This window comes from Ascaphus truei, chromosome 2 (assembly GCF_040206685.1).
Source record: "Ascaphus truei isolate aAscTru1 chromosome 2, aAscTru1.hap1, whole genome shotgun sequence".
NCBI classification, from domain to species: Eukaryota; Metazoa; Chordata; class Amphibia; order Anura; family Ascaphidae; genus Ascaphus; species Ascaphus truei.
Window position 1 is genome coordinate 201,166,602 of NC_134484.1, and position 26,602 is coordinate 201,193,203.

The following is a 26,602-nucleotide window of genomic DNA, read 5'->3' on the forward strand; positions in this document are numbered from 1 at the left end:
TTGTTTAGTCCGTAACGTTATGGGAAATTATCCTAAATCAGTTGGGTAGCTACCTCTTACTGTTGTAGTGGAATCTGTGTTGTGTAAATTTTTCTTTACCTTAAACTCTTCTTTCCAGGGTACAAGATCGATCCTGTGAAGGTACGTAGGAGAGAACGGACCAATCCTCCAGGGAGGTGAGAGGGAGGGGGTAGGGAAAGGAAAAAGGGGAGAGAACAAATTTGGAGATCCAAATGTAGTCACTGAAAAACTTGGCTCTCTTGCCATTGGCACGACTGGTAACAGGAGCACCGAAAAGGGGTGTCCAGTGAACTTTGTGGACGCGGCCCCAAGGTTCCCAAAGGTCTTGGTTGAGTGCCTGAGAAATATCCAGGACACTTGTTATGGGACGCAGGTCGACTGCCGGAGTGACCTTTCCACCGGCACTGTATTTATTACGACTGTAAAGTATCAGCCGGCATTTCTTTAACAACATTGACAAATGAACCAGACAAAAAAAGAGAGAAACATGTGATAGCAGAGTCCAGGATGGGGAATTAACGTATTAATCGTATAAATCCCACTGTCTTAGGAGACCTATTGTGTATTGCTAGATAGTGAAATGTCCCGAGTCTATCCTGTGTATACTAGGAGTGACTAACTACTGATCTAGAGGCTTAGGTAGCCTTGGTCATAATGATCTCTCCCTGGGTTCTCTATATAAAGGCAAATTTGGATTCCCACTCTGGACTTTTTTTTTTTAATATTTATTTAACCTTTAATGTTTTTGAAGCAAACTGTTAACTGATTAAATTGTTGTAACCTAAAAATGAAATTCTGCCTTTCTTAGCTAATCCCATTTCATCTTATCCTTGTATTGGGTGGGATCTTTATCCCTAAATCGATAGTTTATTCCCAATTAGACCCTGGGACTCTGGGCGGTCATGGGGGAAGGGGTAAGGGAAGATCACAGCCGTAGCCTCAACTATGGTCTCTTGCTTAAAATTCAGGGTCTCTGGGTTGTCCATAGTTTGTGTGCGTATTCCATCAATGCGCAGGACCAGGGGGGGAACTGACCACTGGACCGCAGGTCTACAATCTCCTCTATCCATTAAGGGCCGATTCTTGATCTTTGTTTTCCTCCTCTAGTGTGACCCCATGCCTGTAGTTCCTCTGCCTCCTCTGTTATCTTAATGTCTTAAACTGTCTCTTACTTTAGTTCAGATCCCCAGTCTTTCTGGCCCTGGGCTCTCCCTCCCAGAGTCCCTGTCTTTGTATGTGTATCTCAGGGGAACCTGCCAGCTAGTACTGTGCACTTCTCTCCTAAACTATCCCAAGTTCTGCAGTGCCGCCCTGATTTGTACACACTGTTTGGGGAGGGGGGGAGGGGGTGGGCACTGATATATTTCTGCTCCATAAGAAACTATGCTGCCACGGAGAGCATCATTACCAGAAATGACCTCTTTGACCCTGCCTTGCGTGGCTGATCCCTGTATTGTGCTGCTGGACTGCCGGATTAATGCGTCTGCGGGCCCTCCTATCTGATCTCGCTCCTCCACCGCCCCTTGTGCAGCTCAGTGTTGATGTCCTTTTCCCTGCGGTGGTCGGGGGAGGGGGGCTTCCATCCCAGGAGCTACCTCAGCGTAGTTACCTATTCAACCGGTCTTGTGTCGGGACTCAACTCCCTTCTCTCCCACAGGCCGCTGCTTCTGGAGCTGTTGAAATCCAAGATGGCCACCGCGTCTGGATGTTATATTGAAGTGGTGCAACTGACAGAATTTTGAATAAAACGGACAAAGATGAGGTAAGACCCCTTTAAGAACTTAATTGATCTTAATTGGTATCAATTAAGAGACTTATCTTGCTGTTTTCATGCTGCTGACTTCATTTCTCTCCAAGCAGGTTTGGGAGAGAATGCCTCTTCAACCTCCAGGTTAGTAGAATCTTTATTTAGGCCTACTTTTCTCAGGAAGGTCTCTCTGTCTTCAGGACTTCTCAGGGTGATGGCGATAATGAATCCTCTTATCTCTTAGGGATTTTGTCACTGGCAGGAGACATCTTCGTTTAGATAGGGTGGTAGGAGACAGATCTTGGAAGACCATTAGTTTGACGCCCTCAAATTCAACATTTCCAGAGACTCTTGTTATTTGGCATAATGCTTCTTTTATACAAAAGAAGTGAAATCTTATTATTATATCCTGTGGAGGATCTCCTGGCTGCGGTCTGGATCTAAGGGCTCTATGGTACAGATCCAAGTGCAGATCTGATTCAGGCTTATAAGGGAACATGTGCGTCAGCCATCTTGCGACATAATCTTCAGGGTCGGTTATTTCCTCTGGTACCCCTCTTAGGCGTATATTATTTCGCCTGTCCCTATTCTCTGTGTCCTCTTGCTTATCGGATAGTTCATTTATCAGGGACTTTAGATGGGTTGTTGTTTTTTCGTTCTTCTGGAGCGCTTTAATAGTGGAATCCAGACGCTTCTCAACAGCATCAGTTCTATCTCCTAAGCTGTTATCATGTCGTCTTAGCTCTGCTAATTCTCTTTGGAAAAATGCCTTAATTTCACCACAAAATTATTTCAAGTCCCTCCTTGTGACCAGCTGCTGGTCTCTTTTGTCCCATTGATCTTCGGATCTGTCTCCCACCAAATCTGACCCTTCCCGTGGGGTTGGTGCTGTTGAGCCTCCTGCTCACGCCAAAGCCCCTTTATTAAAGTAATGAGTTAACACCGAGGTGGAACGCTGCGATTTTGCCCTCGTTGACATCGCTGAGTCTTTTGTCTATAGTGTTTATTTATTGCTCCGGTTCACTTTTTTATGTACTGTATATTTGTGCCGGTTGATGCGCGTTATTGGTGCTGTGAGGGATGGAGCAAATGTACTATGCTGCCATCTACTTAGCCGACATGCATGCCCTCTATTTCCGGTTTCAATATATGATGATTCAATTTCAAAATGGGTTAATTAAAATTAATCACTAGGACACATTTTTTTATTTTCTAAAATGCAGGAATTTCAATAAATAAAGTTGCATATATAAAGACAAAGGTAACATCCCAAAAGGAATCCCATCGGTATTTCTTGGACTCAGTGGAAGCAGTTCACAAACACCTAAAGGTTCCTCATAAAAAAGAAAAATAAGACAAGCGCAACCACAGAACAACAGATGACTATACTAACCTAAAGTTTCCTCTTGGAGCGACACCTTCGGCCAGCATATATGCCTTTCTTTCTGTTTAGCTATTATTTAATTACTGTCTTCTAAATTATTTTCCTTTCATCTTGTTTGTGGACTTTTATAAATACGGCCTGAAAAAAAATTGTACATTTCTGAATGGTTCAAAATAAATTTTCTTAAATTAGACTTCCTAATACCAAGCTTTTATTTTCTTCCCAGCTAACAAAAAAAAGTAAACTTCCAATCTCCTGATGTGATGTTCATATACTCATCCTGTTTCTACATTATTCCCACTATATGTTCAGCTCCTCGAGAAGCTATTTTAAGGGGGATCTGTTTCAAGAGTCTAAAATAGTAATTACTGTATGACGTGAAGTCGATTTCATGTTGCATCCCTTTGAGCCAGCTACTCACAGTAGTTTGTGTTAACTCTGAGTCAACTGGTGGTTTGGGAAGAAATTAAATATTTAAAGCAATTGCTCCCCTACTCGTTTTTTAACTCTCCTTTATTCTTTAAATAAATACAGTGGCTGGAAAAAGTTAGTGAACTCCAATGATAATTACAAACAGAAACAGAAAGGCCCAGGGCAACATACAAAGTGTTAACATATAGTACAATACTTCAGTGCTAATCTGCTCATGAGTAAGGGTCATTTAGTTAAACCTTAGGTAGATTAGGTAGATCTTCAAGGGTGCATTTGGGAGGTCCCGCCCTATATAAAGATCAGAAACGTTGTGAGTTTGGTCTTCACCATACAGGTGCGTGGAAACATGTCAAGCCACGATCAAAACAAATCTCGAAGGACCTCAGAAAAGCAGTTATTGATGCTCATGTGTCTAGAAAGGGGCACAAAACCATTTCTAGGGATTTGGGACTTCACCAATCCACTGTCAGACAGATACAGTAGTCTACAAATGGAGAAAGCTCAAGACCACAGTCACTTTACCCAGAAGCGTTCGTTCTACCAATATCTCTCCAAGAACAAACAGACAAATCATCCAAGAAGAAATCACAAAGAACCTCAGAGTAAAATCCAAGGATCTGCAGGCTACTCTTGCCTTGGCTAATGAGAGTGTTCATGAATCAACTATCAGAAAAAGACTGAACATAAATGGTGTTCATGAAGGATAGCCAGGAGGAAACCACTGCTCTCTAAAAAGAACATTGTTGGCCGTCTGAAGTTTGCCAAAAAGCACATAGATGATCCACAAGACTTCTTTAACAATGGTCTCTGGACAGACGAGTCAAAGGTAGAACTTTTTGCCCTCAATGAGAAACGTTATTTTTGGTGAAAACCAAAAACTGCTTTCAAACACAAGAACCTAATCTCAACCGTCAAGCATGGTGATGGGAGTGTGATGGTTTGGGGCTGCTTTACTGCCTCAGGACCTGGATGGCTGGCCATCATTGACACAACCATGAAGTCTGCATTGTATTAGAAGATTCTAGAGGAGAATTTCAGTTCTGTGAGCTGAAGCGAAAGTGGGTAAAGCAGCAAGACAATGATCCTAAACATACAATCAGATCTACAAAAGAATGGCTGCAGAAGAAGAAATTCCACGTTTTAGAATGATCTAGAAAAAGTCTGGACCTAAACCCCATTGAAATGTTGTGGCAGGACCTAAAGCGATCTGTCCATGCAAGGAAGCCCTCAAATGTCACTGAGTTGAAGCAGTTCTGTAAGGAGGAATGCTCTCAAAACCTTTGTGAGAGATTGACCAGCAGTTACAGGAAACACTTAGTTGAAGTCATTGCTGCTGAAGGGGGTGCCACCAGGTACTGAATCTAAAGGTTCACATACTTTTTAACACATGGATATTGAATGTGGAATCATTTGTAGATAAATAAATATTGAAAAAGTATCATGTTTTTGTGTCAGTGTTTGATGTCATGTGTTTGATCAGGATATTTTTCTCTATTATTAGGGCTTAGATTAAGGTCTAATAACATTTTAGGTTTGAAATAAGTGAAAATCCTGAGGGGTTTACAAACTTTTTTTCACAATTGTAGGTGGGAAGCAGGGGGTCTCTGGAGCTGTAATACGTTCATTTCAGCTCCGGAGTCATTGGTTCCCAAGATACATACCTGAAAACGTAGCACCAATACTATCCCGTCCAGCAGAAGCAGAATGGCAGTTTAAGTTCTCATAAGTCACGCGGGCCAATGCTTCTCCTGTTGGCCCGTGTGACATGGGGAACTTAACCAACTAGGAAGTACTGAGACTAGAGCTCCTGGTATGAATCTCAGGAAGCAATGGGTCCCAGAGCTGAAAATAAGGCGATCCAGCTGTATGGACCCCCTGCTTCCCACCTATGTGTATAAAAAAAAAAGCGAAAGTCATGTCGGAGGAACAGCTCCTTTAAACAAAGCTGTTGCTGAGCACAATCTTAAGATGCACCAATGTTTGCTCCTGTAACTTTAGCCACAACAACGAACACATATTTTGTGTAATATGTAACATACCCCACGGATTATGTGATTAACAATATCATATTTTAGGCAAACACAAAAATACATGTAATTGTGTGAAAGTTGAAATTATGAATAGAGCCATCTATTTAAATATGGTTACACATATTTGTGGTCTGTAAGGACTGCAGCTGAACAGACCAATCGTAGCTAATGGTTACTACTGCTGAGCAATAACATTCTTAACAAATTACTTTTTTTTCCCCCTGTGTATTTTTTTTTAAATACATACATTTGCCATCTGTCCATTTAAGGCAACTTAACTTCTAAATTATTATTAAGAAATAATAGAGCTCAAAAGCATATTGCCTGAGACATCAATGTGATTCAGTCTGATTTCAACCACATTCAAGTAATTCAACCAATTAAAGGAACATGGATTGCAAATGTTGGTTTAATTAAAGACATAATTTTATTTATTTATTCTACGGCTTATTTTTAAGACTCTTCTTTACTGTTAACAGTGCATCCCAATCTCCTCATTTATTGTGGATTTCTCCAGTAGTTTTCTGTGCTGCAGAAATATTAATGCTAAGATTATTTAGGAATGTCAAGGGAGACCAGGCAGTTTACACCTTTTTACCAGGGTCATACATTGAGCAAAACAAGATAATGAAATAAATTGTAGTTTATTCACTTAAAATGGGCATGCACAATGATTCACAAACTACAGGCAAAGAGACACACTCACTTGGGAACTGGGGCAAAAAACTAGACTCTTCTAAGTACAGGGAATTCTAAATAAGGATTTTCCCCTGTTCTCCTCTGTAGGATTTGGTTGCAAAAAGCAGGACTTAGAAAATATTCCGGGCAGACTGTGCTGAAGTCAGTACCCTTTCTTGCTGGAGACTTGAAACTGGAGACACACTGCTTAGAATCTGGAGACACTCTCAGCTCTGAGTGCAATAGGCCCCTTTATAAATTACTGTGTCCTATGTTTTAACATGGACTCAAAGCGTGAGAATATTTCCCACCAGCCAATCAGAGCAGGGCTCATCTGGCTGATGTCAGGGAAAGGGGCATGGCTATCTGCGGGGAAGGCTCTGCAGGGTCTGAGAGAACTAAAATGGCGTTTGTGATCTTTTCCTCTGCCCCTCCTTGCTACCAAATGGCCCAACACCTCTGACATCCTTTGAGGCCAGATGGCTAGGCAGAAATCCTGGCTCCTATGCAAATGCTTAGGCTGACTGCATGGATTTTTATACATACAATATAACACCCTATGAACCATACTTTAATGAAGTATAAACCTTGGGGAACCTTATATATGTGTGGGAATTTAGTTGGAGATATCTGGGCTCGAAACCAGGAGTCTGGGGGACACGCTGCAGCCTCAAGGTAATTCAACCCACGAACCCACAAATATTGCCTGCACGCCGGGGAGAATCAGGGAACCACCAGTAGCTGGGCCTTCCTGAACTACTGCAAACTAAAGGAATACATCTTCGCTCAAATATCCCACCTAAAACTTACACTCCCAAAATCTGGAGTTTCTACGACACAGGGAACCCCAAAATCCCCTAAAACAGGTCAGGTTTTTCTATACTTTACAGGGGATGTCCATAGCCCACAAACCCAATACAGGTTTTGGGACACCTTGGCACTAACTGGGGTACACATATGTTACCCAGGGATCCCCGTAGCTACAGGAACACTTTACATCACTGTGCCTCATTTTACCTTTCTGGCTGTGCTGAAGCAGGGAACCAACCCATGAACCCGTATATAGGTTCTGGGTGACCTGGGCATTTACTGGGTATCCCCATTAACCTAGGGACCCCTTGACTGTTTCAGGGACACCTCACATCCCCATGCCCCTTTTACATTTCTGGTCTCTGCTGAAACAGGGAACCCCTAGTAGTGAGTAGCAAAAGCGTTTTCAAGGGAAGATTTTGCCGGGACAATGTGTCTATATGTATCCGAGAATCAGACCCGATTCCTGAGTACATTTTTGGGGTATCCAGCAACTCTGGATCTCGACTAGCTAGGCGTATTATGACAACACTATCAGGAAAAAAAACCCTTGAAACTCATACCACAGCAATCTCTGCTAGCTGGCACTCCTGGAAAGTTAAAAACACATCAAATACTTTATTGTCGCACAATACATTTTATGAATTACACAGTACTGGACTCAAGAGCTGACTTCTCGAACACTTATTACGGAGCAGGGGTAACCAAACAGGCTTAAACCTTTAAGAGCCTGGTTACCCCCCCCCCCCCTACCGTTACAAGGGACTCTTACAAACTGCTCTAACATTCTCTCTTCAATATCTAAATAACATTCTCTCCAAATAAAAAAGGTACCACCTAGTACTGAAGTACTTATCTCCTCAGTTAGGAACTCGGTCACCTAAAATCTTAATAAAACCTGAATGTATTGTATATTCCATTACACTTTGTTTTGCTGAGCTTTAAGAGTTACATTTTTTTTTTACAGGATTGGCATATGGGGGTGTCTTCCAGAGTGCATCTGTGGTATTTTCAGCTTTTGTGATCCCCCAGATCAAGAGATACTTACAGGTGAAGTCACCGGTATTACTTCCTGGTTTTTAAAGGGGATTTAAATGGCCTGTTCAGCAGGAAGCAGGAGCTGATATTGTTCCTTTTGATTGGCCTGAGATTTGGCAGCCATTTTAGGGAGATTTAAACCTGGTAACTTTACCAGTAAGTGACCTGGGAACTAGGCAGTCCACAGAACTGAAAATAGAAGGACGCCATCAGTTTCAGAGATCCATGTCGACCTTTTGTGTCGGTTTTGAAAAATAAAAAAAACCTGTGGCCATGTCAAACTAGGAGTCTGAATTATAGGTATCAAAATGGAATTAGGTGTTTTCACGGCACCTATGTTTTTAAAATAAAAAATAAAAATTTGAGGAATGTTTACAGGAGAATTTGAAGGGGAAATCCCTCGTTGGACCAAACTGGGTAACGGTTGATTTTCTTAACCCAAATCTGACACCTAGAAGTATTTTTAACTTATTTATTTATACTTGGAAGGGGTTTGACTCTTTTTTTGTGTGATGTCACAGTGTGTTCAGCGAGTGCTTGTACAGCGAGGGTGTCCACATCTCCACTTAAAGGTATTGGTTCTCTGATCAGGACAGGGTGGGACAAGGGTAAAGAAAACACTTGATTGACAAACACTTCCCCATGTAGACACTATGAGGGATTGCACTTGTGACGGTAGGGGCAGCATGGCACTCACAATAAAGGCTAAGCCTCAATGCTGCCTCTCGTGATATAGTTCAAAATCCAATCTTCTCTTAAATTAGAGTGTAAAGTGAATGGAGAAAAAACTCATATGGTCCCAGAAGGACAAAGGTACTGAATGGTATCTTTGCGGGCGTTCCCCAGTCAGCCTCGGTCAACCCTGAGCAGTAGTAAAGGATCCGTGGGACATCCGGTACCCTCTCAGAACACAATTATTACACAGAGAGATGACGCTTAAAAATATTTGCCCAAGGCTGACGGGGGATTCCATTCAGTGCATTCTGGGACCATGTGAGTTTTAGCACCGTTCACTTTACACTTTAATTTAAGAGAAGATTGGATTTTGGACAATCCTGCACAATATTCGTTTTACTTTTCATATTTCCACATAAGACTCTGCGCTCCCTAAACCCCTACCTCACGATTTCTACAAGGATCCAAGGATGATTCTCCATCGTGGAGCAGCATATCACAATTTATTTATGATATATATTACTTTTGATACACTTATACGTGTCTTTTATTAATATCACCCATTTCATTTATTTTTTGCTTTTTCATCCCTGCTTTCTTTACACTGCACTATTCAGAGTGCCTAGTGTTTTATTTTGCTGATATCAATGCTGCCTCTGCCTGTCAATAGGGCTACCCTACTGCAAGGTTTAACTTTTCAATCCTGGGTGAAAGAAACCAATGCCCTGGTTAATGTTTTGCTTTGACTGTGTACGCTAAGCCCTGTATCTAAATGGATTCCTGTTGTGTGCACTGTATGCCTGGACCAGGGACAGTGGGTGTGTACCAGGCATACACAGGGCTGGTCCATTGTGTGGGCAGAGGTATGGTTTTCCAGGGACAATTGGCGTGTTAGGGGGGGGGGCAGCCCTCTGTCCAGGAAGACACTAACTTCAAATCCGGAGTATGGTTCTTCCCTGGGTGAAAGGTGCTGGACTCAGCGAGATGCCTGGAACTCCCCCTTGCTACATGGGGAGCATCAGGCCAGTTGGGGCTGATTTCATTGGGCCATTCAAGTTTCCAACACTCTTTGGCCCTGCCCCTGTGGAACATGCATTGGCGCCTAGCTCTGCCTCCACCCTGATTAGTGGAAAAGATTAAAAGGGACAACCCTAATTGGTTAGTGACCGGCTCTCCTTTCCATGGTTCTGACTGGCAACCAGGAAACTATACAGCTCTGAGAAGACCTGAACTTCTAGAGCAGCTCAGGGAAAGTTTTGGTGTCTAGAGATCACTGTATCTGAGCCAGAAAGACCAATGCAAGGTCTCAGCGCTCTTTGGGACCGTGACCTGATTGGAGGAAGCTGGGTATGGCAGTTGTAGATCCTCCTGCAAAGACTGTCTGGGTCTGTAGACTCTTCACGAGTCAAACTATTGTACACCGGGTAAGCTAGCTTCGGCAGCACCCTGGACCTAGTGAGTAAGTGCCATTCTGTAAGTAGAAGTCCCGATTTATCCAGTATCGTTTGTGGTTTGTGCTTGTTGCTGCTGTTACTTGTGCCTAATAAATTATTTCACTTATTAACCCATGCCCTGCCAGGCGTATACAATTGCGAAGTGTGTCTGGTTAATCCCATTACGTGACAGACTTTCTTTCTGGAGGCAGCTAGTGGGATCACTAGGCTTAGTGCTGGAATTCTTGTGGGGCTACCATACACGAGGCACAGTGATACACGGGGCGCAGTTCATGTTCAAGCTGCTTCAATATTATTATTATATTCATTCCCGGGCGGCAAGTGCATGTTCTGAAGACCCCTTGCCAGAACAAGCTAATGGCTGCCTGGGCTGAACCATAGGCGGGAATGAGACTAATGTGGCATGTCTAGATGAGCAGCAGACAAGGCAGCAGACCTTCCCCATTACCATGTTAAATGAATATCATGTTAGTGATGGCCGTATGTAGTCCACGGACAAGAGATCAGGCGAGAGAGGCTCTGCACGATCTCCTTGGGGACACAGCAGGGCGGTTCGCTCAATCAGGTCAGAATCGGAGCCCAGCTCACTGCTCCAAAGTGGACATAGATGAGACATGTTAGAGAAATACCGGGACCTGTTTTCAGATAAGCCGGCAGGACACACCTAGTTTATCACCCGGTCAACACAGAGATTAGAGGGTCCTTAAGAAGTCTGCATACAGGGTCTCTGCCTCTGTGTGGCAGAGCATTGCGCAGGAGGTTGATGAGGTGCTGTACTAGCCTAAGGGGTGATCACTCGATCCTACAGTCCATGTGCCACACCAATAGTCTTGGTGCCTAAAAAGGATGGAATCACTTGGTTCTGTGTTGACTATCGGTAGCTCCCACAAGGATGAGCTACCAGATGGCTAGTTACCTTACCACTATGGATCTGAGATTGGGGTACTGGTAGGTGCCCGTGACCCCAGAGGTGTGGGGAAAGTCTGGCTTCATCACCCCAAACGGCTTGTACGGTTCACCGTAATGCCATTTGGGATGAAGAATGCTCCAGCAACTTTCCTGCGTGTGGTGAATAAATTGCTGGAAGGGATGCAGAGGTATGCTTGGCGCACTAAGACCTGGCCGTGTTTAGTAGGATTTAGGACAAGCGCCTGGGGCATTTGGCCGCTGTTCTGGGTAGGATCAATGAGGCTGGGCTGACCCTCAAATTCATTAACTGCCAACTCGGCATGGCCGAGTACTGAGTACATGTTCCAGTACTTTGGGTGGGCAAAGGTCAGCTTAAACCGGAACGGCAAAGGTAGAGGCCATTCTTAGATTGTTGATTACCCACAACCAGAAGCAAGCGTTGCCTTACTTGCAGATGGCCTGCTACTATCGCAAGTTTGTCCCCTCCCCCAACCAAGCATGTAAGCTATGTCCCTGACCAAACTGACCAAGAAGCGACTTCCCTGAACTGCGACCTGGTCTCCCGAGTGTGAGGCAGTCTTTCAATCCACGAGGGCCACCCTGGGGAGCGCACCTTTATTGACCACATCAGACTATCACAAATGTTTTGTTGTTCAGACTGATGCTTGCACTTTCAGCACTGGGGCTGTACTCAACAAGAAAAGTATATCTTCGAGGGGGACAAATGACCATAAGATAGTAAAAAATATATAATGTAATTAGCGGAGCACAAGCCGGATTGTGAGGATACTCCGTGCAGCATGAAGAATATGCAGAGATAATGAGAGGCAGGAGGAGACATATAGAAAGGGTTGATAGATATGCAAACGAGTATAATACCCTGAAATGGCTGGTAAATGCCACACATGGATAAAACTCACAGACTGCAACCCTAAGTCCCTGGTATACCCGGTGTGGAGTAGCCGTTGCGAACAAGAAATTCCCATCCTGCATCTCCTGCTGTGTGTATGAAACACTGCCTGCTGCATGAATCCTCCAATGATCCCCCAAAAGGCGTCTCTTCAATCAAGTAAGTAATGCAAAAATAGATTGAGGTAACTGCCGCTCCAAAACGAAAAAAGGGGGAGACTCACCAACTCACTTTCCATGTAAATGGATTTCAAGCAAAAGGTAACACATTGTGTGCTTATTTGCATGTCATTTCCCAGAATCCCCTGTATGCAAAGTGATAATGGTTGAAAGACAGGGTTTCAGACCTGTATAAGACATGTGAATGTGCTCACAATTGAAATATATATATATAGCGTAACACAAAACATAAACATCTTGATATTTGTGTAAGACTTCAATCATTCCACTCACATGGCCCCAGTGCAGTTAAAAGTACGTTTGAAGATTTGTAAAAAATATCTCTTTCAGTCGGGTAACTCTTAAAACGTGGGGATGTCCCTCTGTTAGATTCCTGTAGTGTGTCCCGTCTTTGATGTGTATGGAGCCGTAGATCTCACCATCAGGGGTAAAGAGAAAAAGGATCATGCTTTTAACCCCACTGGGGCCATGTGAGTGGAATGATTGAAGTCTCACACAAAGATTAAGAAGTGTATGTGCTATATTACACTGAATATATATTTTCTTCCTTTTATATTACACACCTGGGTTGAAAAATTTGCGCTTCCCATTTATTAATAATACATTTCATATAGCTTTTCTCCCAAAGTGCTTCACAATTACAGTATAGTGAGTGGTACGCAGCACATACAAATTTTTACATACACGGTCCTTAACCAGATGAGTTTACAATCTATGACTTTGGTGCCTGAGGCACAGGTAGATGAAGTGACTTGCCCAAGATCACAAGGTGCTGACACCGGGAATTGAACCAGGTTCCTCTCATTCAAACTCAGTCATTAGGATGATTGTATTGGGCTCCATCAGAGCTGCATATTTTTTTTATTCCTTTTTTTCTTAAGTCACACAATTCCCTTTTAATATCACTACTGATATATTGAAGTTGCCACATTGTGCCACATTTAACAACTGTAATTATTATTAATGATCACATTATTTAGATTAAAATAAGGATCACGATAATAGGGGTCACAGATTTAGGTATTATATATACAAGTCAAATTTGTTGATGTACCACAGTTCTGTGATTAGAAGTTTGCCCTATTCTTTTGTTTTTCATTCTGAATCCACTGTATGCCTGGACCAAGGACAAGGGTTGTGTACCAGGCATACACAGATAGCAGGGCTGGTGCATGGTGTGGGCGTAGGTGCTGTGTACCAGGGACAATGAGAGTGTTGGGGGGAGGTGGTCCTCTACCCAGGGAGACACCCACTTCATATCCAGAGTATTGTTCTTTCCGGCAGCAAGGTGCCTGACCCAGCGGGACACCAGGAACTCCGCCTGGCTACGTGAGGTGGAGGAACCGCCCTGCTGGTGCTGATTTGATTGGGCCGTTTAAGTATCCAATGCTGCTTGACCCCGTTTCAGTGTGCCATGGTTTGGAACTTTAGTATAACCTACACCTCTAATTGGCCCTTACTCATCGCCCGCTTCATCCTGATTGATGGTAAAGATTAATGGGACTACTGTGATTGGTCGCCGCCCGGCATTACATGGTTCTGAATGGTAACTGGGAAACTATACAAGCCAGCGCTGATCTGGACTTCATCACAAAGCCTGACCGAGTCTGGAGACCCCTAATCAGTTGGACTCTCATACCCCAGGGTAAGTTCGCTTCAGCAGCACCCTACACCTAGCGAGTAAAAGCCGTTCTGGAAGTAGTATTCCTCATTTATCCAGTATCGTTAGTGGTTTGTGCAAGTTGTTGCGGTCACTTAAACTACTTAGTTTATTAAACCCTATGTCCTGCCTGGTGCATATGATCCCGAAGTGTGTCTGGTTTATCCTGTTACATGACAGAACCATTTAAAGAATTGCCACAACAACATTCCTGGAAAGAATAATGGTCTTTTTTAAGGACTTTGTCACATTCCACATTCAGAACATGTGTCCTTCAATATAGTCAAAGCCTTCAAGTAGATGGCTTCATTCTTTTTACCAGAGGAAGAGAATATTTAAGATATGATAATGGCATCATTCTTAGAATAATATAAGATGCCTATTAGAGCTGTTTGTTCACAACTTGTGAGGATTCGCCATGCTGGCGGTCGCAGACCGTCTCCTCACCCCAACAAGCCTTACGTGACAGATACCCAGGAGGCGCGGTTTCATGATCCCAGTACGCGTGCGCGCAGACCTTGCGCACTCTGTTCTACCGCCCACGGATTCAGACCTTGCCCCCATCGCTGTCACACGACGTGGACGTTTGGCCAGCCTCCATGCTGACGTGCGAGTCAGGCCCCGCCCCCTTACCTCTGACGCGCGTGGGTCGGCGCGCAACTGGTCCCGCCCTCTGGTCCCAGGAATCGGTGTGGGAGTGACGCTCGCTCTAAACTCCGGCCCCATGGCCTTCGTGACGCGCGGGACGGCGCGTGAGCAGTTCCACCCTCAACCCCGATTAGGCTGCATCATGGGGTACACCTGTGTGCACCAGCAGCCAATCGATTCTCACTTCCTGGTTCCGCCCTGGCTGGCTACTGGAGGCTCCTCCTATTTATACCCTCAGTCTACAATCATTCATTGCTGAGCATAGCCATTGTGACGCCGTGCCTTGCCACATCCTTGTTCCTGAACCCTTGCCTTGCCTTAAATGCTGATTAACCTCTTGTTGCCTGAACCCTGCTAGCTCCTTGGACTCCGCTTCTCTCCACTCCTGATCCAGCTTGTACGACTATTCTCCTGTCTCCAGTCCTGACCTTGGCTAAGTACTCCAACGATACGACATTCTCCTATCCTGAACCTGGCTATGTACCCCGACTATCCGATACTCTCCAATCCTGAACCTGGCTACGAACTACGACGATCCGAAACTCTCCGCTAATGAACTTGTGAAGTACCTTAACCATTCTCCAATCTATAACCCTGACCTGGCTTGAACGACTACTCTAAATCCTAGGCGCGCCCGCGTGACTATGGGTCGGCGTTATCCAATCCCCTACTTCAGCACCACGGTCGCGCTTCATTTGTGGTGAGCTACGCATTACACAGCTGCATTGAATCTCAATCACCCCAGTGTACATCTGTGTTGCCCCAAAGGTGGACAGCCTTTGGCACAGCCAAAGGGTGTGAGCCGTTTGCTGATGTTTTGTGATATAAAAAGTGATGTTAAATCTGCTCTATTTCAATCTGAAATTTACAAGCCCTTTATCCCCGGTACCCAATTTTCCAACTCTATCTGTCCATGAAATGTCTGTGAATTGACTGTATAACCCTGTTCTTTTACTGTAACCATGTATTTTTTTATAACTCTGTGCCCAGGACATACTTGAAAACGAGAGGTAATAATGTATTACTTCCTGGTAAAACATTTTTATAAATAAATAAATTATCACTATGATAACACAGCTATTGTACTCTGAAAAACTGACACTTTTTTCCTTTTTTTTCTTATCAGATGAGTGAACATTTTTTTGGACATTACAAATTACTGCCCACCAGAAAAATTATCCATGCAATCTAAATTAATACACACCAGAAAAATACCCCACCACACCTAAAACACTGTACATCAGAAAAATACTCCCATTAGACCTAAAACACTATACACCCCCCCCCCCCCATCCCAAATAAAACCCCATCAGACCAAAACTGGCAAGTTTAAGTGCACCGATCATGTGAAAATGGTGATTGACTTGTTGCTTCTCATCTCTAATCTACTACTATACAGATTACACTGTCTGCAAACCATATCATTTTAATAATATGAATCTTTATCAACTTACCTATCATTTTCTACTTCATGGACAACTTTTAGTTTTTCAGAAACAAATACATATGAAAAAGCATATAATCTAAGAAATGTGTCCTCAGCTAATAGTTTAGTGGAGAATTTAGAGCAGCACACTATCAATATACACACATATTCAATATGGGGGTTAAAAGTCAGGAGTCAAATGGGGTCCCGAGCAGTTCACAGTAGGCCACGTGCTCCTTAGTCACCGTCAATTTCTATGTTCCCAAAAGACAAACGAGATTGTACACAATCTTTGCCCCATTTGTCGTTTGACCTAGTTTGTCACTAGTGTTTATGCTTACATACCATTACTTGTATAATATGATCATAATCCCAGACATTTTCAAAGCAACATGCAAGTAGTAACTTGAGATGCCATTAACAATTAATGTAGGTGTAAAAAAAAAAGGGTAAATCCCTTATAATTTACCCTGAACCCAATATGAACCCAAGCATAGGAACCCGTCAGTTTTCCACTGCCCTTGCCATCTGCTTCAGCTCACATGGTAATCTTTGGCTTCCCCATAGAGAGCTGCCTGGGTCCTGGCTCTGTTCAGACTGGGCGTAGAAAGAAAAGACACTGAGAATGTCATGGTTGACCGACCAGACTACTGAGATCAGAGAGATTACGCTTCATTTGCTCACCATGTCTTGCCAAAAGCAACACTATTTAACTGCAGGTACTCAAAACCCAACAGGCAAGTTTAAAGGAATGTTTAGGCTTAAAAGGGAGCTATTCATAATGTAGATGTGCTAGGGATATCTACCACCTTCTGGCAATATTTCATGTGCAGACCTTTAAAAAAAACAAAATTAATAATAAAGAAATACAAGATTTCCCTGCCTAGAACAGGAATCACATTAATCCTAGGAGCGATTGCACCTGACTTTAAAACAATAGCAAAGCTGCTAAAACTAAAATATTTCTGTAGAAGATACCAATTGCTCTTTTACAAAAACATATCCATTTTTTCCATTGAGGTTGTGAAAGCAATTGCTGTTTAATTAGAAAATGTACCAAATATTAATACTCCGTATAGATGAGTCACTCATAATTATGTTTGACATGTAATAATTAAGTTTAACTCGTATCTGAGTTTTTATCTTTGTATGTAGCTCGTTATAATCATTTAATTACTTTGATGGGTGGCCTTACTTCTGTTTTGCACTCAGTGTTACGAATCATACTTTCCTAATCAGTCTTTTAATTATAAACACCAACAGAAGATGGCTTGTGTTGATACTAATGAGGAACATGAGAAAACCATTGGGTCTCTAAGTGCAATAGCCATTATCTATGTACTGTGTATAATAATGAATTGCTTGAAAGGATGTTAAAACAGCTGTCTCAGTCATTGTCCCACCAACCCCCTCTTTTTTTTTTTTTTTTTACTTCCCCTAAATCAGGGGGTCCCCTGTAGCCGAATTGAGGTCCCTCAGTTAACAAGATATTTTAGTTCTTTTGTGTGCGCGCGGCACAAAAAATCTATTATGGCCATGGGGTCACCAATCTGTGATGTAATGTACCGTGACGTTGCAGCTTGTCAGAGCCAGTATGAGCCTCTAGCCATGATGTGTCCATCGGGCAAGTACTCCTGCCTGGTGGACAAAACTAGTTATATTTCAGGAACCAGGGGGCTGATGAAGGTCAGAGGATCACTTATCAGCTTGGATGGACCATCCCAGGAAAGGGAGAAAAAAAAAAAAGACTAAACTCAGAAAGAGAAAATGGAGTAGTGCAGACTGTTATCACCACACCAATATAATCAAATGTTAAAAAGAAACGTCAGGAAGTCGAAATTAAACTCTACAAACTTATAATCGCTCCACCTCATTCAATCGCAGTAAGCTTTTATTCATGTACAGTATGACGATGCCGAAAACCAAAATAGAACGTTGGTCGTTCACATTCCGGTATCTAAAAAAAGTCCTCTTCTACATACCTTAAAAGTTCATCCATTACTACTCAGATTAAAATATTTGTAACCATATCAATGTAATAGATACCGATCTCACCGGTGAACAACTTGACTGCTTTCGTTTTCAGTGCTGTACTGAATTTGTTATGAGAAAAGCTTATTAAAAAGCACTTCAGCATTAATTCAGGTTTATTTTCTCCTTATGCAGCAAAGTTTGTTGTTGTTATTTTCTCCTTAGCAATGACATGCAATGTAGTAAATCAGTATAAGGGCAAACAAAAACCTACTAAAAAATTAAAAGTTGCATGGTAGCATTCTGAGAATAAAAAAATAATGATTAAATACAATGTCTTACATAAAACTGGACCTTTATAGGTGAAATCCAAAATGGAAAAATGTACATTTATTGTTAGCGTCACCTTTCAATGAACCATTAGTTTTATTCCCCTGTTCTGTGGTCCTTCCTTTAATTATTATTATGTAGCACTCAAGAGAACATCACACATCATCTTGTAATTTTTAGATTTTTTGGAACCAAATAAAGATGTTTTTTTTAACCTACTAATTCAGTAACAATGGGGGTTATTCATTGGACTGCAATAGTGCTGATTGGGGCACTATCGAATAGTAACGCCCATTGACTTCAGTGCAACAGACAGCAGATCAATTAAACACTAACATAGAAACATTCAATTTGAAGGCAGATGAGAAACACTAAGCCCACCAAGTCTGTCAATTTTCCAACTTGCTGTAAAACCTCAGACCTTATTGGATCTATGGCTTTCTCTCTTATTTAGTTTAATCTTATGTCAATTGCAAACATGTTTTAATTCCCTTACTGTATTAGCCTCTAACCCTCTGTTAGGCAGCTATTACACATATCCACCACCCTTTCCTTGAAATACTTCCTCACATTTCCCCCAAGTCTGACACGCTCCACTTTCAGAGCATGGCCTCTTGTTCTAGCACACCTCTTTCCCCCAAATATGGTAAATTCCTATACTTCTACGAAACTCTTTATGTATTCTGATGTGGCTCTGTTCTACTACCCCCCCCCCCCCCCCCCTACATCCATTCCTCCTCCCACTCACCTCCAACTCCTCCTCTCTCACTCAATCCTCCCCTACCCTCCAAAGAATTTGACCTTGTGGAGGTCTCTAGTCCCGCAACAGAGGGGAGCTGGGGTATAGGTCTGTTAAAGAAAGGACAGCCAATCGAGCAGCTCAAAGTGTAAATGTGTTCTTTGTTCTCTTTATTATGGAGCAGAAAATACTTTTGATCCAGACTGTCATTTGACAGAATAGAAGGAGAAGACAAATGGCTGTAAAACAAGGCACTTGGATTTCCTACTGCTACAATATATTACTTTGCTCCCATGACACTATTTCTCTGTTATTCAGCCTTGCCATGGTAAAGTAAATGTATACATTACCCACAAAACAGATGAAGGCAATCAGCCCTGCATAATGATATCTTCTTGACCAAGGAAAGCAAATAACTTTGCCTTCGCTGTAATAACTTTTTCTAATACTTCATTTATTCTTTAAACTGTTTATGAAACACTTCAAGTAAGGTCGAGCTCCAGGGGCCAAAATAATTGAAGATTGAGCACAGCATCTAAGCATTTTGTCTCTGTGAGTAAACACTACAGCAACTGTTTAAAGTAGGATACACACATTAAAAGGTTTTGCATTGTGTATTTCTTTTCTTCCCCGCCCCAAATCGTTTCTATTCTCTGTTAGGGTCTGTTACTTGCAGTTCTCTCTATGTAAAAAGTGGCGATTAAGATGCCTTTAAAGAGTTTTCAAATGTATGGAGTCACCCAATCGTACCTATAGCAGCACTTGATTATATTGGGACTGCTCCTCTAGAATAAGTCCACTTGCAACAAATCTAAATGAGCAATATGATACTTAAGCACTTGTAGTAGAATCCAACAAAGAAAAGCAAGACCCTGCCAAATCTTGTTAGAATCCCGTTTGGTCGATATAAAGCTACATTATGCCTTTGTTGAAAAGATACATATTTTATTTAGATATAAAGCAAAGTGACAATGGTTCGACCCATATGGGAATCTTACATCAGGGGGCATGTACAATTGAAAAAAATATGTTTATTTTTTGCTGTGTGCATCATACACACTTCTGGAGATTAACACACCCGGATGTGTCAATATATTATTGCAGTTTCATACCCTTGTATGTAATGAGCTAGGTTTTATATCCATGTTTCCTAAACCTGTATTTCTTTGTATGTCCCTTACCGTCTATATTTATGGGTAGTTGAAAACAAACTCCCATTACACATAGGCCCATAGTTATTATACTACATAGTGCTATTCCATCACCTTCCTTTTAAAATGTACCAATTCACATTATTTTTAACGGAGGATCTACAGATGAGGGACGCAGGATATTACATTGGGATGATGATCCATCAGTTCATGAGAGTAAAGGTAACCTAAGAATACAGTGCATTATGGAAGCTACTCTTAAGATGGTCACTTCAGGTGACCGTAACAGTAATAAGCCTCAGTACCTACCTAGTGTATTAAGATAAGGGTAGCTAGGGAAGACGATAATAGTACAAGCCCTGTGTATATATAGGTTAATGTGAATAGTGTGAAGAATGTCTAAAAGAGGGACGAGCATTGTAACGGCAGTTTAAAAAGTACCTGTGATTGTACTACAAAAGTTCCTGGCGCCCATCATTATTCCACCCGCATACAGACCAAACCCTGCGCGAAGCCCGCACCCTAAAAAAGGTAATGCGCCCCGAGTAGTCATAACATAGACACTGATGTCAATTTCCTAGGACTCGGGCAGGGAGGGTTACATGTAAAAAATAAAAATACATTGAAAATCTCTGCAGAGCCAACCTCACAAAGCCCCCTACAATACCTTCAGTCAATTTGCTGAAGTGTCCCGGCTACAAAATTAGGGGGGAAAGGGGTACAAACAAATTATACTAGACTTTTGAAAAGAAAATGCCCATTCTTTTTCTGTGGTAATTCTAGCACTGTGTTTTGTACCAATTTTGCACTAATGTTGTTGCAGCTCGGAGACTTTGGTGAACATTCTTGGGATACACACCGCTGCACTAGGCTCCCTACACACCGCTGCACTAGGCTCCCTAAAGATCAAACCGATAGGAGTGCCAATAAAAAGAACACATTTTGAATGTTACTGAATAGTATAGTCCTTGTGTACGATATTGTTTTATCACTTAGGTTATGAATTACATCAGTGCTAATGCATTCTAAGTGTAATCCAACATTCCTCAACCCTCGGTTGGGATTTTTAAAACTACATATGAAATTGAAATACCAAGTGTAGACCCAGCCCGTATTTTTGAGGTTACTTAAAATGTGAAAAACTATTAAGAGGCGAGTAAATATTGACCAGACATGGAAAATTACAGTTGTTAGTTGTTCTCTCGAGTTCAATTACCTGTTGTTTATCAGTCCACACATTACACGGATGTCATTACACAAGTACTTTTCTTCTTATAAGTTCTTATTGCTGTGGTAACCAGGTAATATAAATACAGGTGCGGACTTCAGATTTTTAAAACACATTCTCAATTAGTCATTGCCACATTTCATCCCAGAAATGCATCTAGTATGGAAGACATGAAAGATTTTCCTTTGTGAATCGTAAAAATTATGTTTGCCATATCATGCTTGATTGTGGTAAGATTTTGATCATTGCTAATAATATAGGTTTCACTGGGACCATGACTCTCCCAACTTTGTTACTTTATTTTTATATTTTTGGAATTCTTCCTCTTGTTTCTTTGAACAGACACACTTACCAGAACGCCCCCCTACTGTCACTGTACGTTCTTCCTACCAACACATTAGATTGTAAGCTCTTCGGAGCAGGGACTCCTTTTCCTAACACTTTTATATGTGTTATTTATGTGTTATTTATATTATTTGTTATTTATATGATTGTCACGTATATTACTGCTGTTACATAGTTACATAGTTACATAGTAGATGAGGTTGAAAAAAGACATAGGTCCATCAAGTTCAACCTATGCTAAATTTAGACAACAGATACTTTATCCTATATCTATACTTACTTATTGATCCAGAGGAAGGCAAACAAAAAACCCCATTAAGGGGAAAAATTAATTCCTTCCTGACTCCAAGAATTGGCAATCGGATTAATCCCTGGATCAACATCCTTCCCATGTATACTTATTTGGTATATCCCTGTATACCTTTCCCATCTAAAAAGATGGCCAACCTTTTTTTGAACAAATCTATTGTATCTGCCATCACAGTCTCCATGGGTAATGAATTCCATATTTTAACTGCCCTTACTGTAAAGAACCCTTTCCTTTGTTGCTGGTGAAATTTCCTTTCCTCCAACCTTAAGGGATGGCCCCGAGTCCTTTGTACTGCCCGTGGGATGAATAGTTCTTTTAAAAGCTCCTTGTATTGTCCCCGAATATATTTGTATATAGTAATCATATCCCCTCTTTGACGCCTCTTTTCTAAAGCAAATAAATCTAATTTAGCTAGCCTCTCCTCATAACTTAGATTGTCCACCCCCTTTATTAATTTGGTGGCTCTTTTCTGCACTCTCTCTAGTTCCATAATGTCTTTTCTTAGGATTGGTGCCCAAAATTGTACTCCATATTAAAAGGTGTGGTCTTACTAGTGCTTTGTAAAGGGGCATAATTATTTTTGCCCCTGTAAAGCGCTATTTACATTAACGGCACTATATAAATAAAGACATACAACACTGCTCCCGCACTTATAGGAGTGTGAGATCAAATTTTCTTGGCCTGAGCGACCCAGGCACAGAGATACAAAATGCGTGAGAGGGGGAAGAGGAGACTTGCAATAGCTGTAGGCCCTTAATTGAACAAAACGGAAAAACTCACTGTTTGGAATACCCTTTTCCGTATGTAGTTTTTCAAAAAGAATTAGTTTGTTATCTGAGAATATATCAATAATCCTTTCCACCCCCACCTTCCTCCACTGAAGAGAAACTTTATATGGGAGCCCCAGGAGAAATTCGGGGTTACCCCACTATGGACTCATTGCGGATTTAGTGGATGTTAAGTTGAATCTCAAATGGACTCCCGACCAGAGCCTGGGCAAGGCATCCCTGGCTTTAGAACAGGATACAGGTAGTAGCCATAATAGCTTATTTAGTTCCATTGGATGGGCCAGGGTTGCCGCAAGGTTCACCTTGGAGGCCTGAGGGGGAATGCCAGTGGACCAATTGGGCTGCCCTATAATATGATAAAAGGCAAGGAAGTGGCAGACCTCGCATCTAGGTTGGGGTGGTCAGGATCCGCTTGCTAATCCCAGGCTGTTTCCTGTTCCAGGTGAATTTAATATGAGAATAGAGGTAGCTCAAATCCTTAAATGTAAGGGGGATCAGGAGGGTTTGGAAGAGATAAACAGTAGCAACCTAGGCAGTACTGTAAGTTCATTTTTATTGACTATATTATTCAAATACATGAAATTCCTGAGGCGTTCCACCTTTTGAGGTCCTCTTCCAAGGTTTTAATAATCTTGGGGTAGTTTGCCGAATATAGGGTTTGGTAATTATTTGTGATAAATACCCCCAGGTATTTGATGGATTGTGGCATCCAGTTGAAATAGAAATTGATAGAGTAGTTTCCCCACATCGTGTTTAAGATTTATATTTAGGGCTTCAGATTTGGAGTTGTTGATCTTGAAACCCTAAGTACTATGGAAAACCGAGAGTACACCAAATAGATTTGGGAGCGAGGTCAATGGCTTTGATACGGTGCGGATAATATCATCCACAAATAGAGCTAGTTTGTGGGATTGATCTTCTACTTGGATGCCATAGACGTTTGGGTTGTTTCTGATATTTGCTGCTAGCGCCTCTTTTGAAATCTAACTTATCTGATGGGATACCTTGATAAATTATCTTAGCGTTGGGCCCTTGTAGAGAGAGAGGGCTGCTTTAAGAAAGCCCAAAGGCTTTTAGGGTAGATATCATATAGGGCCAGTCTACCCTATCGAAAGCTTTCTCAGCATCGAGTCCCGGAGGCATTGCGGGGTTTATTTTTTTTTTCTATAGCCACTAAATCGATTCTTTTTCTGGTATTATCCAGGGCCTATCTGCCCTGGACAAATCCTACCTGGTCGTGGCTAATCAAGGAGAGAGGAATATGATTCTGCCTGTTAGCCACTATTTTTGAAAATATTTTTATGTTCAAATTTATTAATTAAAGATATGGGTCTGTAACTAGTACAACAGAGGGGGTCTTTACCCTCTTTGTGAATTAGAGAAATGGAGACTTTTAGCATATTCGGGGGGAAAGAATCACATCCCAGCACCTTATTATACATCTGCTGCAAATGAGGGTCCAGGATACCCGCACATTTTTTGCAATAAAGATTGGTGAACCCGTCTAGGCTGGGAGCCTTAGAGGCCTTTACATTTTTGATAAGCTGTAGCACTTCCTCTAAGGAAATACTTTGGTTTAAGGCTATATTATCTTGTGAGAAGAATTAAGATGATCGATGTCAGCGCTGACATCGATCATCTTCATTCTTGTTTACCTTCGGATCGCGTTCGCGCAGGAAGTGCGTCATTCACCCCATCAGGGAACACAACGGCCGGGAGCAACAGAGGGGACGGACCGTCGTGAATTCTATCCGTGGGCTGCTGTATCTTCGGCCGCTGGCCCCATATGGGAAGCGGGTCTGCAAGTAGCTCTCACCCCGTATCTCCAGAAGGTCTTTTTCCTGCTCCACATATTTTCTTATTTAGCTAGACAGCTGTGGGAGTCACCCTAGAGTGGACAGACGGTCTCCTTGGATATCTACAGTATATTATCTTGTGGGCCGATACCTGGTAGTTGTGCTGTGTTCAAGAAGGCCGTTAAACTTTTTTCTACCTGTGGAGATGTAAGTACCGCTTTTCTGGTGTATAAGTTGGCATAATAATCATATAATCCTTTTGCTATTAGTGAAGGCTTAGAGGTCAGTGTTCCTGATTTTTGTCTTATAGAGTGGATATTGTAGCTAGACTTTTTGTTTCTCAGTTTGGCCGCCAGCATCGAATCAGGCTTATTAGCTTTCTCTAAAAAATTTATTTTGGTGCATTTCACGGCTTGTTCAGCCTGGGTTACCAGGCAGAGATTAAGTTCCGCCTTGGTGTCATTCAGACATTGGAAAACAGAGGCCATGTTATTTATTTTATGGAGAACTGAAAGAGAATCTATTTTTTTGAGGAATTTTATATTCTCTAATCTTTCCTTCTTTTTCCCCACTGTCAAGCTTATCAGATAACCCTCGGATTGTTGCCTTATGTGCACCCCATACATTTTTGGGGGATTCTACCGATCCTACATTGGTGCGGACATAGTGCACCACCTTTGAGGACACTTTGGAGAAAATTTCTGGGGGTTTAAGTGGGCCCTCATTGAGCCTCAAATATGCGCTCCCCTTTTGGCTGGGTTCAGGTGGACAAAATCAATTTCGATCGGGGCGGGATCCGACCAGGTGATATGTATCTTGGAATTAGAGACATTACTTAGGGAGGTGGCCGAAACAAAGATGTAGTCGATCCTTGAGTAAGAATGGTGGTGAGCTGAATAGACGGTATAATCCTTCACAGAGGAGTTAACTTCTTTTTTGATTATGTTAGGAACAAACGGCGTACTCCGGATAAAAACGATTGCCACACCTCTCTTTTTAACCGAGGCCGATGAGTGAAAATATTGCTGGAATTGTTTATCAAAATAATTTGGAAAAGTTTTTGAGTTGCGTTTCAAACTAGGATTACATCTCCTTCATGATTTTAAAGTCAGAGAACACCAGCCTTCTTTTGTTTGGGCTATTAAAACCTTTAACATTTAGAGATATTATTTTAAAGACGTGAATGTGAGTAGATCTGCTGAGGAAAAACTTGTGAGATACAGATATTTTGAGAGGGCTGGAAGGGACAATCTGTACTGGAGGCAGAGGATTACATCTGGGGGAACTATGATAAGGAGGTCCCTTAGAGGGGACTGATGCGGCGGGAAACATAAGGGGGAAAACTAACAACAAAGAAAAGAGCAATACGGGGCAAAACTTACACCGGCTCTGCTGCCCTTGGAGACGTAAAAAAAAGTAGGGGGGAGGGATGTACCAAGGGACTTACTTGCTCCCCTTGTGGTGAGGCAAACATGTTTCGCATCAGGGAACCAACCGGAAAATGAGCGGGTAGGCCGTCTGGATCAAGTATGTTTAGTAGCCGTATTTCTGGTCAACTGGCCCAGTCACACCACACTCACTGGCTGCTTTAACTATATACTATAGAATTATATATTGGCACATGCTTTACATATTTATATATACAGTATATAAAAAAAAGGGGGGGGGGGAATATAGTATTGCTGATATAAAGAAAAAAATCTTGTGGGAGGAAGCCATTATCAAACAAAAAACAAACACCTTTTTAAAATATTTGTAATTATACAGATGTAGCAGTTGGTATTGCTGGCGGGTTCCAGTGGATGCAAAAATGTTAGCCCCGTCCCCTTTTTACACACAGTTAATTTATTTTCAATGTAATGGTACAGTATGGTAAAGTAGAGAGTTAAATGCGTGCAGGCCGTCAATAGTCTCCTTGGGGATCCCTCGTCAATGCTGCTCCC

At 42.0% G+C, this 26,602-nt stretch overlaps 1 protein-coding gene across 3 annotated transcripts in view; it reads right to left on the minus strand.

Annotated features, from left to right (window-relative positions):
* Nucleotides 1-3,243: 3,243 nt before the first annotated feature.
* GMDS (GDP-mannose 4,6-dehydratase) overlaps nt 3,244-26,602 on the minus strand; it is a 327,410-nt gene continuing 304,051 nt past the window's right edge. For all 3 annotated transcript variants that reach the window (XM_075585821.1, XM_075585820.1, XM_075585819.1), the window contains one exon: nt 3,244-3,290. In XM_075585821.1, the coding sequence (XP_075441936.1) occupies nt 3,259-3,290 (32 nt within the window). In that variant the 3' untranslated portion in view covers nt 3,244-3,258. The remainder of the gene's footprint in view (nt 3,291-26,602) is intronic.